The sequence below is a fragment of the Rhincodon typus genome, chromosome 8 (assembly GCF_021869965.1).
Source record: "Rhincodon typus isolate 14 chromosome 8, sRhiTyp1.1, whole genome shotgun sequence".
NCBI lineage: Eukaryota > Metazoa > Chordata > Chondrichthyes > Orectolobiformes > Rhincodontidae > Rhincodon > Rhincodon typus.
This window is the reverse complement of record NC_063339.1, coordinates 77,826,337-77,842,340: the sequence shown is the minus strand read 5'-3', so window position 1 is coordinate 77,842,340 and position 16,004 is coordinate 77,826,337. Positions and strand designations below refer to the sequence as shown.

At 43.8% G+C, this 16,004-nt stretch overlaps 1 protein-coding gene across 1 annotated transcript; it reads left to right on the top strand.

Annotated features, from left to right (window-relative positions):
* Positions 1 to 4,302: 4,302 nt before the first annotated feature.
* Positions 4,303 to 11,901, top strand: rpusd2 (RNA pseudouridine synthase domain containing 2). Its single transcript, XM_020522507.2, has 4 exons — positions 4,303 to 4,630; positions 6,138 to 6,352; positions 7,457 to 7,753; positions 9,899 to 11,901. The coding sequence occupies exons 1-4, from the start codon at positions 4,372 to 4,374 to the stop codon at positions 10,640 to 10,642; spliced, it is 1,515 nt and encodes a 504-aa protein (XP_020378096.2). The 5' UTR covers positions 4,303 to 4,371; the 3' UTR covers positions 10,643 to 11,901.
* The last annotated feature ends 4,103 nt before the right edge of the window (positions 11,902 to 16,004 follow it).

Here is a 16,004-nt window from a genome sequence, read left to right as displayed (position 1 = left end):
CTCTCTTCAATAGGTCGGTGCTGGGCTGGATTTATAACATTCTGCTGTCTAAATTTGTTATTTGAATCTTTTTTTATCGAATTACAGTGCTAAATGTTTTCTAGATGCATGAGGCAGCTTGCATTAAACTATGCATTTCAGAGAGAAGGGATGAGAATTGCATGAATCACTCACTGCTGTAGAATGATCCCTAGAGCAGTCTGATTGCTCTAACTTCACCTCTGTACAGAACTAACAGCAATAAAAGACCCGTGTGCCAATGGTGCACCAGTGTTTATTATTTGTGTTTTTGTCTCTTTCTTGGTGGAAGATGAGGCCATGTTGCTCCTCCAGAGTTGGAGATTGACAGCACTATCCCGGGAACACTGCATTACAGACACCTCCAGTCCTTGGTGGCCTGTTCAGCTTCACTCAGTGAAACATCTGTGACTTTTATCCACGTGCCTGACACAAAGTTTGAAGGAGATGCGTGCAAGTGGGGTGGGGGGAATAGGATTCAGATAGAGATAGGCTAAACCTGTGCAGAAAGACACTCTAAGTGCTTGCAACTTTACATCTATTAAGCAGGGGTGCTTTAAGAGGAGATTCAAACTTCAGATGCTTGGTGGTAGTTCTGGGTAGCATTGGTGTATTACACATTGGAATTAGATTGCAGGAGAGAGAGAGAGTTTGGTTTCTTAGAGAGTGGGAGACTGGGGAATTAATAATGGGAGATAAGGAAATGATGAAAGCATTGAACAGGGATTTTGTTTGTCTTCACTGTACAGGACATAAAATCCCAACACTTAAAAATCAAGAAAGGAAGGAACTGAAATCACCATCAAAGCCAGGATGTTTATGATAATTGTATCGTGTTTGTGAGCCAAATCTGATGTACTTTGCACAATCTTGATCTTCGTATTGAAGAAAACAGATAAATACATGAGAAGCAGTTCAGAAAAGACTGACTCGATTGATACCTTGAATGGGTGGGCTGTTTTACAAGGAAAGTTTGAACAGACTGCCTATAATCATTGGAGTTTGGGAGAATTAAGAGGTGATCTCATTAAAATGTGTAAGATCCTGAGGGCACTAGACAGGATGCTAAAATAAGCTTTTTTTCTGTCTGAGAGACTCGAACTAGGAAACATAATTTTAATAAAACGAGTCTCCCATTTAAGACAGTTGAGGATTTTTTTTCTTAAAATTTTGTGTCTCTGAAATTCTTCCCCAGAGAGTAGTCAAGGTGAGCTAATTGAATACATTTATGGCAGAAGTAGATTCTTGACTAAGGGTTGTCAATGGTTGACAGCAGTAGGCAGGAAAGTGAGGTTGCAGTCACATCAGTTAAGATCCTAATGAATGGCAGAGAAGACTAGAGAGGCCTCTGTTTGCACTTCTGGTCGCCCTGCTATAGGAAGGATATTGCTAAATTAGAGAGGGTTCATAAAGGATTTACTCAGATGTTGCCGGGAATGGAGGGTTTGAGTTATAAAAATAGACTGGGACAACTTTTTTCAGTGGAGAGGTGATCTTAAAAGAGGTTTATAAAATCATGAAGGGCATAGATAAGGTGAAAAGCAAGGGTCTTTTCTCTAGGGTGGGGAAGTTCAAAACTAGAGGGTATACTTTTAAGGTGAGAGAAGAAAATTTTTAAAAAATACATGAGGGGCAACTTTTTATACACAGACAGGTGCGTGTATGGGATGAAGTACCAGAGGAAGTGGTAGATGCAGGTACAGTTACAATATTTAAAAGACATTTAGATAAGTACATGAATAGGAAAGGTTTGGAGGGATATGGGCCAAACACAGGCAAGTGGGGTTAGTTTAGTTCGGTTGGCGTGGACTAGTTGGACATAAGTGCCTGTTTCCATGCTGTATGCCTATGACTCTACAAATACGGTCTTAAAAGATGGGGCTGCAAAGATAGGAGGTGCATACGTTGGTTGTGATATAAGTTCCCTAGGTTCTGAAAAAGTCACAGTGGATTGTAAAATAGAAAATGTAACTTCATTTAAAAAGAGGGAAAGCTATTGGCCAATTAGCCTAACATCATAGGGAAAATGCTAGAATCCATTATTATTAGAGATAGAGAACATTTAGAAAAATCACAATGCAATCAGGCAGAATCAACATGATTTTGTGGAAAGGAAGATAAGAGTTCTTTGAGGAAATACAAAACAAGGTAGATAAAAGGAAATCTGTAGATATATCGATATACATGGATTTCCAAATTGCATTTGATAAAGTGTCATATCAATGATTTCAATGCAAAATAAGAGCTCATGGTTGCGGGAACAATATATTTCATGGGGGGGACATAGATAAGGTAAACAGCGAAGGTATTTTCCCTAAGGTGGGGAGTACAAAACTAGGGGGCATATTTTTAAGGTGAGAGGAGAAAGAGGGGTAACTTTTTCACACAGAGGGTGGATTGTATGTGGAATGAACTTCCCTAGGAAGTGGCAGATACAGGTACAGTTACAATATTTAAAAGACATTTGAAGAGATACATTAATAGGAAAGATGTAGAGGGATATGGGCCAACACAGGCAAGTGGAAATAGTTTAGTTTGGGGGGGAAACTTGGTCAGCATGGATGAGTTGGACTGAACGGTCTGTTTCCATGCTGTATGAATCTATTAGTATTGGACCAAGGATTGGTTAGCTGGAAGAAAGCAGTGTGTATAAATGAGTTGTTTTTGGTTTGGCAAGCTGTAACTAGTGGAGTTTTGCAGGGATCACTGTTGGCATTTCAACTATTTACAATCTACATCAAGGACATATGTGAAAGGGCTGAAAATATGATTGCTAAATTTGCTGATGACACAAAGTAGGAAAATAAGTTGTCAAGAGGATGTAAGTGTACAAAAGGATTTCGATAATTAATTGACAGAAGTGTTTTTCCAGTTTACGTGCATCACTGGCAAGACCAATACTTATTGCCCAGAGAGCAATTGAAAGTCAACTGCATTGCTGTGGGTTTGGATTTACATGTCAACCACACCATGTAAGAGTGGCAGATTTCCTTCCGTAGACGACATTACTGCATCAGATGGGTCTTTACAACAATTAACAATTGTTGCATGGTCACCAATAGAAAAGTGGAGTTAATGTCACAGTCAGATGAGCCGTAATCTTATCAAATGGTATGAGAGACTGAATGGCCTACTCCTGCTCTTAAACCCTATGACAGCAGCAATAAATGGCAAGAAGCGGATGCCAAACAGATTTTGGGATCCAAATTCAAAAATTACAATAATCTACTGGACTAGTTCAAAGTTAATTTAGACAGGTAAACTAAATTTGGTTTTTAATCTTTAAAGGGGTGATGTGGCAGCAAGTCTTATCCTGGAGTGGTGGTTGTTTAACTTGAGGTTAGATTCCACGGGTTCAGGCACAGATCAGCAGTTTTGAAACCTTGGAATATAAGAATATAAGCAGAATTAGGCCATTCAGCCCATCAAGTCTATTCTGCCATTCGATCGTGGTTGACATGTACCTTAACTCCACTCACCTGCCTTCTTCCTGTAAGGCTTGATTCCCCTTACTTATCAAGAACCTATTTATTTCTGTCTTAAATACACTCAATTAATTGCCTCCACAGCCTTCTGCGGCAATAAGTTCACCACTCTCAGGCTGAAGAAATTCCTCCTCATCTCAATTCTAAAGGGTTGTCCCTTCACTCTGAGGCTGTACCCTCGGGTCCTAATCTCTCCTACGAGTGGGAACATCTTCTTCTCTGTGTCCACTCTATCCAGGCCTATCAGTATTCTCTAAGTTTCAGTGAGATCCCCCTCATCCTGAGTACAGACCCAAAATCCCCATTTGATCCTCAAGTGACAAGCCCTTCGGTCCCAGGATCATTCTTGTAGAAGATGATGGAAGATGGTAGGGCACATGATCCATATTTGATATGATAGGTTGGATGGGTCAAATGAGTCATGCGGGGAAAATATATAATTTTCACACAGTTGCTGGCAAAAATTTGGAACTCTCTCCCTTTCAAAGCTGAATAATCAATTAAGAGTTTTATGGCCGAGGCAGATTTTTGATGGTTGAGGGAGTGGAGGAACATAAAGGAAAAAATGTGATTAGAACCATGATCTAAATTATTTGGATGATCAGGAATGGCTCAGTCCACCTTACTTCTGACATTTCTACCTGCGGGTTGGGGCGGTTGAATCCTGGCGCAGGGATTCGCTGGCTACCTGATGGTGGAGCTACTGTATTTACTTGGAGGGGAGTTTTATTTTTTAAAAATCGATGAAGATGTGAAGGGACTTGTTCAGGCATATATTAAGACACATTTTTCCCCCCACATTGTCGAACCGGTTTGGGGTCCTTCTTTGCCTTTCGGCGCCCGGATATCCCGAAGGCCCGCTGTTGCCATGTGGTGTCCGCGTTGTTGCCTGTTTGCAGTGCGGTTGAACGCCGCGAGGATGAGCGGTACCGCTTCTGTTGTCGGCGGTGGCGACAAGCGCAAAAAGGTTGAGGAGGAGGAGGAGCAGCAGCCGGGAGTCGGGCTCCGGGGCCACGGCCAACCGCCGACTAAAAAGCTGAGGAACAAGAAGAGCAAGGGCGGCCGCTATGTGCCCCCTCCCGGGAAGAAGAATCTGGGCATCAGCTTCGGGCATCAGCATTTCAGCGGTGAAGATTGCGGGCGGCCGGGCCCCCCATGAGCATATTAAAAAAAATAATCTTATTGTACCACCGCAACTACCGAGGCGTGAAACGAGAGGGGCGGGTCCTTTTTTGTATAACTATATAATAGACACATTATTACCTTAGACACATTATTACCTTACACTCATCGCTTCTCTCCAGTCTTGCTGCTTCCCTGATGTACAAATAACTTCAACCTCTTCCTACTTTCATTCGCCCTAGTTACCCACCCATGTACATTATAACCTGCAGCTCTCTTTCCATGACTGTACCCTGCAGCACTTCGTAGAGGCACCATTGCCATGACCTGGTGCAACTTTGCTGCCCCCCATCTGACTCTGAAACCCCTACTCCAATTCGGTCTAAGACTTTGTTACCCCAGTCTTGCTGCCCCCTCAACACCAGCCTGATCTCTCACATTTCCACCCTCTGTTGTCTTTGCCTCATCCTGTTCCAAGTCCCCATTTTCCCTATCACCGCACCCCTCCCCTTCCTGTGCTTGCTGATCTTTTGACATTGCTTTTTGGCAATCCGAACTGATTGCCAAGCCTTGTACATATAAATATTTTCACGGGGGCCTCCTCAGGGATATAATTTTAAAAAGAGAAAATAATTTTTGGAAGATCTCAACAACTCTGAACCAAAAGTTCTGGAGGACTCAACGTTTCTTTCTTTCTCTCCCTCTTTCTCAGTCCCCCTTTCCATAGATGCTGCTGAGTTCTCCAGCAATTTTCTATATCCTCCTGAACCAAACCAATGAGTTAAAACACTCCTTCCCCTAGCACCTATCTGCCATCCTCTGTCTCTCTCTCTTACCCCCCACCCTGATCCTCTCAACCTGAGCCTTGGCTGTGTACAGAGCTGTCCACAGTAATTCTAACCTGTGGTGCTGAGGATTTGGGGAGGAGTCCGAGCTGGATTGTTCTCACAGTGTTTTTGACTAAAGATGATTGCGAATGTCCCAACGTTCCCTTCTGTGTTTGTGTTGTGTTTTTCCATTTGCTGAGGATGGGGTTGGGGGGAGTGTGGTTTTTTTGTGTCCACCAGTGACCCCATGATGACTGTCAGATGGTGGGTTGGAGAGCTGTGGGCAGAATGTCAAGATGTAAAGTCATTCGCCACCTTGTCGCCTAAGTAATTAATCCTGACCGTCTCTGATCTGTCCTGGAGGTGTCCACCAGGTTCAGGAGGGACGTGAACAGTTAGGGCTCCGAGTCGGCCAGCAGCCTCCATGAAGAGTGCTTGCCAGCAGATATCAAGTTCAGCTGTGCTGTCTCCACAGTCGAATAGCCTGATGTTGAGTATTACACATGGAGAAACAAAAGGACTGGGTGCTAGTTTACTAATCCAGGTCTTGGTATGTGTGAAAGCTAGTTAAGAAGGGAAGGGAGATCGGCTCAAGTTTGCGATGCACTGTCTATGCTGATTCTAAAAATGCACCAGTGACTTGTAATTAATCTTTGAATCTTCTTTCCCTTGCCTTCCTCTGCAGAGACCCAGTATTACTTTGAGAACGGATTGAGGAAGGTCTTTCCATACTACTTTGATTTCCAGACCTACTGTAAAGGCCGCTGGGTTGGAAAAACATTGCGGGAAGTTTTCAGCTCTGAGTTCCGTGTTGAACCAATTGAGTATTACACCCAGGCTGCCAAAGCTGGCCGAATCCGGCTTAATGAGGAACCCGCCGACCTTAATACAGTCCTAAAGGTAGGGTCTGTGTTTACGCGGGGGTGGGGGGTGCTCCAGGGTAGGTGTGCCTCTATAGAAAGATCCCGGGAGATAGGTGTGCATTTACAGGAAGATCCCAGGTGTAGGTCTGTGTCTACAGGAGCTGTGTTAACTGGTTTGGGGGCCTTGCAGGTTGCTGATCAGCATGATTCTGAGTAATGGAATACATATGGGCAGCTGATCATAAAAGTGTTTATTCTCTTGCTGTGGTTTACTTCTCTAATGATATTGCTTCATAAACATGCAGGTCTGTCCATTAAGTACAGTTAGGATTATTAACAGGCCACTGTGGTAGATGCAGAGTTTAGTTTTTCACTGGCCAGCGCCTCTGTCCACTGAAGCCAAGAGGAGGAAATCCTAATCCATCTTTTCTTGTGGTCAGTGAACCATAATTATTGCACTGCCAAATCTTGCATTGTAGGGAGGGGAGCAGAAAGGCTTTGAGTCTGATGTGGGAAAGTGGGACTAACATAGGTAGTAGTATAATTTTGGCATTACAAACTTGATGGGCTGAAGAGCCTCTTTTGTACTCTATGATTCTATGGAAGTTCCTCTTTCTCCTTTTTGGAATGTTTCCCTCTGCCTTGTGTAGTTTAAAGCCAGTAGTGAGGTTGGTTCCTTAAACAAATTCTTCATTGTTCCTGTTGATTCTGCAAAGTGGTTGTGACTGATTGATCTCTGAGGCACCCTGGGCCTCACTACACATTGCACAGTCACATTGTGGCACGAACGTTTGATGGAATGGCCCTACAAGAACCCTTCCTGACCAGAGTCAGGGTTCTTGGGGGTACGAGAGGTTCTTTTGTAACCTCATTGTGGGCGAATCACCTCAGTTTTGGCTGCCATCCAGTTTTGTGTCTGACGTGTGAAGTTGCTGTTTTATTGAGCCTATTGAGGATTTTGTGATTGGTGTGAGGAGCTGGCAGGATGTAGCTTGTGTTCTTCCTGAGCTGTGTGGGTGCGTGCAGTCTTGCAGCAATCTGGAATGCATCGCGCATCATCATGCTCAATCTGTGGACTGCAGAGAGAAATTTGGAAGAATGTTGCTCACCAGTACTAACGGTTTCTTCTGCTGTGTCTTAGAACAATGATTTCATGAGGAACACAGTGCACAGGCATGAGCCTCCTGTTACTGCTCAGCCAATAACGATACTCACCCAGAACCAGGAAGTCGTTGTGGTGGACAAACCAGCCTCCATCCCTGTACACCCCTGTGGCCGGTTCAGACACAACACGGTCATCTTTATCCTGGGAAAAGAACATGGTCTGACAGAACTGCACACCATTCACCGGCTGGACAGGCTCGCCTCTGGGGTCCTCATGTTCGCCAAGACACTTGAGGTGTCAAAGAAAATGGACCAGCAAGTCCGAGAGAGACAGGTACTCTCTCTCTCTCTCTCTCTCTCTCTCTCTCTCTCTCTCTGTCTTTCTGTGTATGTGTGAGTGAGTGTGTGAGTGTGAGAGAGAGAGACTGTAAAGTAACTCAGGCCAAGTCTCAATGTTGGCTTCAAATATTCAGACCCCAGATTATCCCCAGTTATTCTGCGCTAACCATTCTCAGTCAGGACTGTACTAATTTCTGTAGGCTTGCACTTCGAAAGTGCCTTTCACAGACTTGGCATGTTTCTTAATTCTTTGCAGCCAAAGAAGTATTTTTGAAATGTAGTCACTGTTGTAAATGTAACAAATGTGGCAGCCACTTTACCCATGATACGCTCCCACAAACAGCAATGTCATAAAGACCAAATCATCTGTTTTAGCACTATTGCTCAAGGAATAATTTGATAATGGGTAAATTCCTGTTTTGTCTGGAAAATCAAACTAGGAGCAAGAATAGGCCATTCATCCTCTTGATTCTGCTCTGCCACTTGAGAAGATCATGACCTATTTGATGCCTTGCCACACTCCACCTCTCCAATATTGTTTGAAACTTATTAAACAAGAATCTGTCCAATTTTGCCTCAGAGATATTCAATAATCCGGCCTTCCCTGCTCTCTACAGAAGTGAACTCTTGGAAAAATTAATTCCAGAAATTAATCCTATCTTAATGGGAGGCTTTTGTTTTACACTCATAAGGAGCATTCTATCCGCAATCATTCTGTGAAATCTCCTAAAATCCTCCTTTCTCACTGATACGTATCTTTGCTTAACATTATGGAAAAATTCTGGAACTATCTGCAGCTGCATTTCTACTGGTTTATCACTTACCTATCTATTTTCCAGTTCACTTTGGCCAGCACTGCCTTCATACCCTCATCATTGCCTTTATTTAAGTTTAAAACATTAGGTTTAAACCCACTCTTCTCTCCCTCATGGTGAATGTGAAATTCAATTAAGTTATGATCACAGTCATTTGACATCCTTTGATATGAGGTCATTAATTAATCCTACTGGGATAAACTCCGCTGAAAGGTCAGATGGGACCTCACTCTGACATCTATTCCTCTGGAAATGGAACCCTCCCGCAATGCTGCACTTAAGTTGTCAGCCCAGATTATCCTTGGAAACCCACGACCTCATCTCAGGTTGGGGTGTGCTAGCACAGACACTGTAACACTAACATTGGATTCAACGTGTATGCACTAGGGAGCATTAAGAAGTAGCAGCCAATGTTTCCAGTCCCGGTTGCCATCAGTAGACCTGCTGCAGGAGTGTCCGGGTGGTTGTAGTAAGGATCGTGTATGCCCTTGAGCCCCTCCGCTATTGAATAGCTGCCAAACCTTATATTCACCTGCATGTAGAGTGACCGTCCGGGTGAGAATAGTACACCAGCAATCCATAGAAGTGGAAATGAGGGAAACAGAGGTGGGGGTGAGCTGCACAGATCCAGTCCCCTTTCTTGTCCTTTGACAGGTAAGGGAGTGTATAATGGAGGTGCCTAACGCTTCGCCTCAGAGCTGGGCTTTAAGAATTATCATAAATAGGTGGCTCACTGATTAGCACTGCTGCCTCACAGCGCCAGTGACCCAGGCTCAATTCCAGTCTCGGATGACTGTCTGTGTGGATTTGCATGTTCTCCCCGTGTCTGTGTGGGTTTCTTCCAGGTGTTCCAATTTTCTCCCACAGTCCAAAGATGGGCAGGTTAGCTGGACTGGCCATGCTGAATTGCCCATAGTGGTCAGGAATGTGCAGGTTTGGTGGGTTAGCCATGGGAAATGTGGGGTTGCAGAGGTAGGGCGTGGGGCTTGGTCTGGATGGGATGCTCTTTGGAGGATCGTTGCTGACTCGATGGGCCGGATGGCTTCTTTCCACACTCTAGGGATTCTATGAATCTATAAAGGAGGGGAAGGAAATGGAGTGACACAGGATCAGGGAAGGGAGTTAGGGCTGAGATGACTGAAAGCATGGCTGTCAGTGGTGTAAAGGAACAAGAGTGAGAGTGGCGTGAGTTTCAGGTTTAGGCTTCTGGAATGGGGAAGATTGGGAGCATTGACAGGCTCCCTGATCTGAATCACTGGCGACGCTTCCTAGTGTACCCAGACCCTGATGTACAGTGCCAGCTGACCGGTGCCATTGTGTTTCAGGTGCAGAAGGAGTATGTGTGTCGAGTGCAGGGCGAGTTTCCAGATGGTGAAATTGCTTGTGAGGAACCCATCCTCGTCATCTCCTACAAGGTTGGTGTATGCCGAGTGCACCCCACAGGGAAACCGTGCAAGACTGTCTTCCAGAAACTGAGCTACAATGGCACGTCCAGCTTGGTGCGCTGCTCCCCTTACACTGGGCGCACCCACCAGATCCGGGTCCACCTCCAGTACCTGGGTCACCCCATCGTGAATGACCCTGTCTACAATACCGAGGCCTGGGGACCTAATAGGGGCAGAGGGGGGACGCTGGACAAAACGGACGATGAGCTGCTGAAGGCATTGGTGGACGATCACCGGTTGAAAGAGAGCCTAGATCTCCTGGAAGTGGACTACCAATGCACTGGGAAGGATGACCACAAAGGGAGCACCAACTCCACGCCACCACTCGTGGGCCAGACTGACCCTTTTGCAGACGTAAGAGCTGCAGATGAGGGGAACAACGGGGTTGAGGTTGGAAGGGGGAAGGCAAGCGACCACAGCTGTTTGGAGCCCACAGCTGGTGAACGGGAAGTGAAGCCCGTGCCTGTGAAGGACACTCTGTGTGGTGAGTGCAAGCTGCTGAGGAAGGACCCATCCGCAAAGGACCTGATCATGTACCTGCATGCCCTACACTACAAGGGGCTGGACTGGGAGTACAGCTCACTGCTGCCCAGCTGGGCTGCTGCTGACTGGCAAGAAGACTGAGGTACTCGCCACAAGCCCAGTGTGTGTGTGTGAAACCTGCACTAAGATGAGTCCAGGCCTGAACATTCAGTAACTGGAGAGGATGTCTGGGAGAGACAGACAGAGAGAGGGGGGGAAGTGGTGCATGTGAAAACTTGGTGCCTCCTATAAAAGGGTCTCTAAAGTACAGACATTTCCTTGAAGGAGAGAGAGAGAGAGCACCAAGCTGTTTCGTTATGAATATGCAACTGAAGACACACACGCAGACACTCTCTGCTGTCAGTTTGTGTGAAGTTTTATGGATCAGCAGAGTCCCTTACTCTGAAGTGCCACTGGGATACTGCACTTTCCTTTTGCACCTGAATAAAGGTTTACAACATTGTTTAAAACAGCGAAGTCTAGAGCTCCCACTTGTGCAGGAATTATCATTATGAGCTTTGGATGGGTTTGGGCTGTGACGCCCTCTGCAGTTCACTACCCTACCTACTGGATCTAATCTTGAAGATTAGTGGGCCTGTGAGTAAGGTGTGGGTGAGCCAGTGTCCATTATCCTGTTTCCACAGTCGAGTGGTCATTAAGCATCACATCACTGACCCTGATCATTTCTTCAGCTATACTGTATTCCAGACAGATCCCTTAGTGTAAATACCCATTAACGGTGTTTGTCAACCACTAAGACTGACCTTTGGATTGTTTTAACAGTATGATTTTCTTTTTAAACTTCTGTTCTTTGTTTGGATTTTGATATACAAGATCAGACAGAATAAAATACAATAAAATAAAATAGTGCCATTGTTCTAAGCAGTTGAGTCAGCGATATTGGACTGTCTCGCGTGCTTTCCAATAACATAAGCCCAAGGCTAGCAAATGCTGAAATGTCTAATTAAGGCTCTTTATTGATTGACATAACCTATTGCGTGCAGATCCGTGCTGTCAAACACTGGGCACATCAGGTTTCCGTAGGCCGTAACATTACTACCAAAGCATATTTTTGTTATGTGCTGATTGATGGTGTCACAATACCAAGCAACATTCCTGCTTCATTCCCCCCACTACAGGTGTGTGTGCATTTTCTATATGAGGAACCACATTTGTCAGATATGGATTTCTTTCTCCTGACTCTCTCATTTTGATTTTTTCAGAGAACTGTTATTCCCTAACGATCCCCTAATGTTTCAAGTCTAGCTGACACCATTCCTTTTCATTAACAATCTTTGCTCAGTGTCCCACTGTCTGGAATTGAATCCTACCTTTTCAGCAATTAGACTGATTACATCCTTGTTAATCCCTACAATTACTATTGTTTATAAATATATATAATATGTATGTGTGTACCAAGTGTGGTTTATCTTGCAAATGTGGCAGTCACATCACTGTTATGTAGTGATGGAGGGAGTGAGGGGAAGCTATAGGGAATGAGATTTGTCCTGGATGAGATTGATCTGTTTCCATGTGGCAGCTGTGCCATCCACACAAGTGGAAACTATACAATAAGTTCCTTAATTGTGCTGTGTAGGCAATAGAGGGGCTTTTGGGAGTCAGGAAGTGAGCCACTCAGTGCAAACCTGCAGCTTCTGACTTGCTCTTGTAACTACAGTATTTATAGTGGATGGTCCAGTTGAATTTCTGGTTAGTAGTAAGCCCCATGATTGATTATTCTAAGGAGTCAGTGATTCCAATGCTAGTAGACCTCATGGAGATGTGGTTAGACTCCCTTGGAGATTCCTAATGCCTTCCACTTGTATGGATTGAATATTATTTGTCATTTATCAACTCAAACATGACAGTTGCTCAGGATCTTAATGCATTTGAATGGTATCTGAAGTTTCCTGAATGGTGCTGAACATTGTACAATCATCAGTGAACATGTCCATTTCTGACCATATGATGGAGGGAAGGTCATTGATGAAGCAGCTACAGATGGTTGGACCGAGGACACTAGCCTGAGCAACTCCCACACAGATGTCTTTCAGCAACCACAACCATCTACCTTTGTGCGAGGTACAACTGCAAACATCGTAGATTTTCATCCTGTTTTCTTTGGATCCTTGATGTGACACTGTCAAATTCAGCTTTGATATCAAGTGTAATTACAATTGACAACACTCTAGACTGAAACTGTAATTATGGAGATGAGTGATCCTGTTTAACACGTTTAACATTGGTAAGCAGGTTATTCTTGAGTAAATGCTACTTGATAGGAACAGGAACATGGGCCATTCAGCCCCTGAGGCCTGTTTCACCATTCAATAGAACATGCCTGATCTGTGGCCAAACTCCATATATACCTGTCTTTGGCCCATATCCCTTAATATCTTTGCTTAACAAACATTTATCTATCTCAGATTCAAAATTAACTGATCATGCATCTGCTGCAATTTTCGGAAGAAAGCTCCAAACATCTACCACCCTTTCTATGCAAAAGTGCTTCCTAACATCTCTCCTGAACAGTTTGGCCCTAATTCTCAGACTGTGCCTCCTAGTTCTAGAATACCCAACCAGTGGAAATAGTTACTCTTTATCTGCCCTATCTTTTCCTGTTAATACTTGAAGGCTTCGATCAGATCACTACTTAACCTAAGTTCTGGAGAAAATATTATAATCTTTCCTCGTAACGTACCCTGTGAAGTCCAGGTATCATTTGTGTAAATCTACACTGTACTCCCTCCAAAACCAATATATCCTTCCTGAGGAGTGGTGCCCAAATCTGCTCATAGTACTCCAAGTGGGGTCTAACCACAGTTTTGACTAGCTACAGCATAACCTCTGCATCTTTGTCTTCTAGATATAAAGGCCAAACTTTATAGCCACCTTGATTATTTTCTGAATCTGTTGTGACATTTTAATGATTATGCACCTGAACCCCCACGTCTGGACATCCACTGTATTGAAGTTCATTCTATCTAGAAAGTCCCTCGATCTATCCTTTTCCTTATACTTGCTTGCAGTGAAATTCATCTGCCACAGTTTTGCTCATTTACTTAGTCTATCAGTATCCTTTTGTAATTTTATGCTATCGTCTACACTGTTTACGATGCCAGCTAACTTTGTTTCATCAGCAAATTTGGATATATGACTTTCTATGCCAATATCCAAGTTGTTAATAAAGAATGTGAATAATTGAGGCCCGAACACAAATCTTTGTGGGATACCACTGGTCACACCCTGCTAATTTCAGTACCTATCCATTATCCCTCCTCTCTGTTGCCTGTCACTCAATCAATTTCCTAGCCATGTCAGTAATTTGCCCTCAGTTATTGGGCTTCTACCTTAGTTTCACAGTCTCTTATATGGGACTTTATCTAATGCCTTCTTGATGTTCATGTAAACAATATCTATAGATATTCTCCTGTCCACGACCTCAGACATGTCTTCGAAAAATTCAATGAGGTTTGTTAGGCATGACCTACCTATGGTGAACCCATGCTGGCTCTCCCTGATTAACTGAAAATTTCAAGGTGTTTAGGTACCCTATCCTTGAAGATAGACTCTAATAATTTCACCACCACAAATGTTAGACTAACTGGTTTTTCTCTTTCGCCCTTCTTTAAAAGTGGAGTAACATGCAATTTTTTCAATCCAGAGGGATGACCTGTATCTAGGGGACTCCAATATTAATAGTTAGGGTATCTACAATGTGCTTCTCTACTTCCTTTAACATCCTCAGATTAAACTGTCAGGTTGCTTTCTCGTAAAGATTCCACTCTGCAAAAACATTCCTTAGTGGTCAAAAATCTATTGATCTCGTTGATGAACATTCTCTGAGTATCCATAGCCCTCTGGGGTAGAAAATTCCACAAGTTCACAAGGAAGTTGTTTATCTTCATGTTAGTCCGAAGAACTAAACCCCTTATTCTGAGAATGTGATCTCAAGTTTAAGACTTTTCATTGATGGGGAAAGAAAACCTGTCAGCATTGATCCTGTTATGCTCTCTCTCTTCCAAGGTCCAAAGAAAACAGTACCATTCTATTCAATCTCTCCTCATAACATCGGACTGTTCCTGTTCCCCCCCCCCCCCCCCCCGCCCCAACCTCAGGAACTGATCTAGTGAATTTTTCATTGAAGCCATCAGAAGCAGGTATATCTTTACTTTTTAAGGAGCTTAAACACAAAGTTTATTCCAGGTATGATTTCTGCCCCCTGAGATGCCACTTCCCTTCCAATGAAGGCCAGCCTACCATTGCTAACCGTACCTGTGTGTTAGCTTGCTGTGATGATGTGTATAAACAACCCCCTGGCTTTCAGTTCTGTTCCAACAGCAATTCCTCAGAGAACAAAGCAATGGTACCCCGCATGCATCAAGACCTGGACAGGTGAGAGAGGTATCAATTGTATCATCAGGACCAAGAAAGGAGCATCTCCTCCAAGGCAGAGTCTAACCACCTTCCTGAGAAATTCAATGACATTAACAATGTCAAACACCTCCCCATCCATCCCCCTTCATCAACATTTTGTTGGGGTGGGGGCGGTCACCATTAAATAGAAACTTAAGTAGATTACCCATTTTGATAAATTTAGCAAGTCAGAGGCTGGGTATCTTGTGATTTATGGCTCACTTGGCACTTCAAAGCCTGTCGACCATCTGCAAGACAAGAGTCAGGAGTACGATGCTTGCTGTTGGAGAAGTTTGTAGTGCGGTGGTAACTCTCTTAACTAGTAATCTAGAAGCATTGACTGATACTTTTGGGACTCCGGCTCAGATCCCACCATGGCGGAAAAGTTGCCGGAATTAATTTGCAAAGAAAATTAAAATTAAATGCTATCCTCAGTTATGTTGACCATTAAACTATTATCAATTGTCATTAGAAAGAGCTGTTATAAACATGCAATAGCTGCTGCCATGTACCAATGAAATCAAAAATATCATGACTGCAATGAGTAGCCACTACAAGGTATACATTGATGACTTGTAAGCCCCTTCCAAACTCGCCCTTTATAGCCTGAAAGAGCCATTGCCACAGGCAGTTGGGACATCTCCATTTGTCAGCTCCATGCCACAACCCAGCCTGATTTGCAAATCTATTGTTCCTTTAAAATCCCTGCTAATAACAGTGCGACACTCAGCATGCTGCAGTTTACGTCAGGGGACTCCTTACTATCTCCTCAATGAGTGCCAGTGATGGGGAATAAATGCTGGTGTTTCCTGTGACACCTGCAGCTCACGAAGGAGCAAATCAAGATCTGCGGAGTGAATGTAACTGTGTGTATGTGTATATATACAATGACAGTGTGATTGAGAATGTTGTATGAAGTGATGGTGTAACTGGGAGAAAGTGTTCGTGTTTAAGGAGTGACAGTATGATTTGGAGTGTGTGCAGAATGACAATGTGACTGGGTGAGTGTGCACAGTGACAGTGTGATCGGGAGACAATATGCACTGGG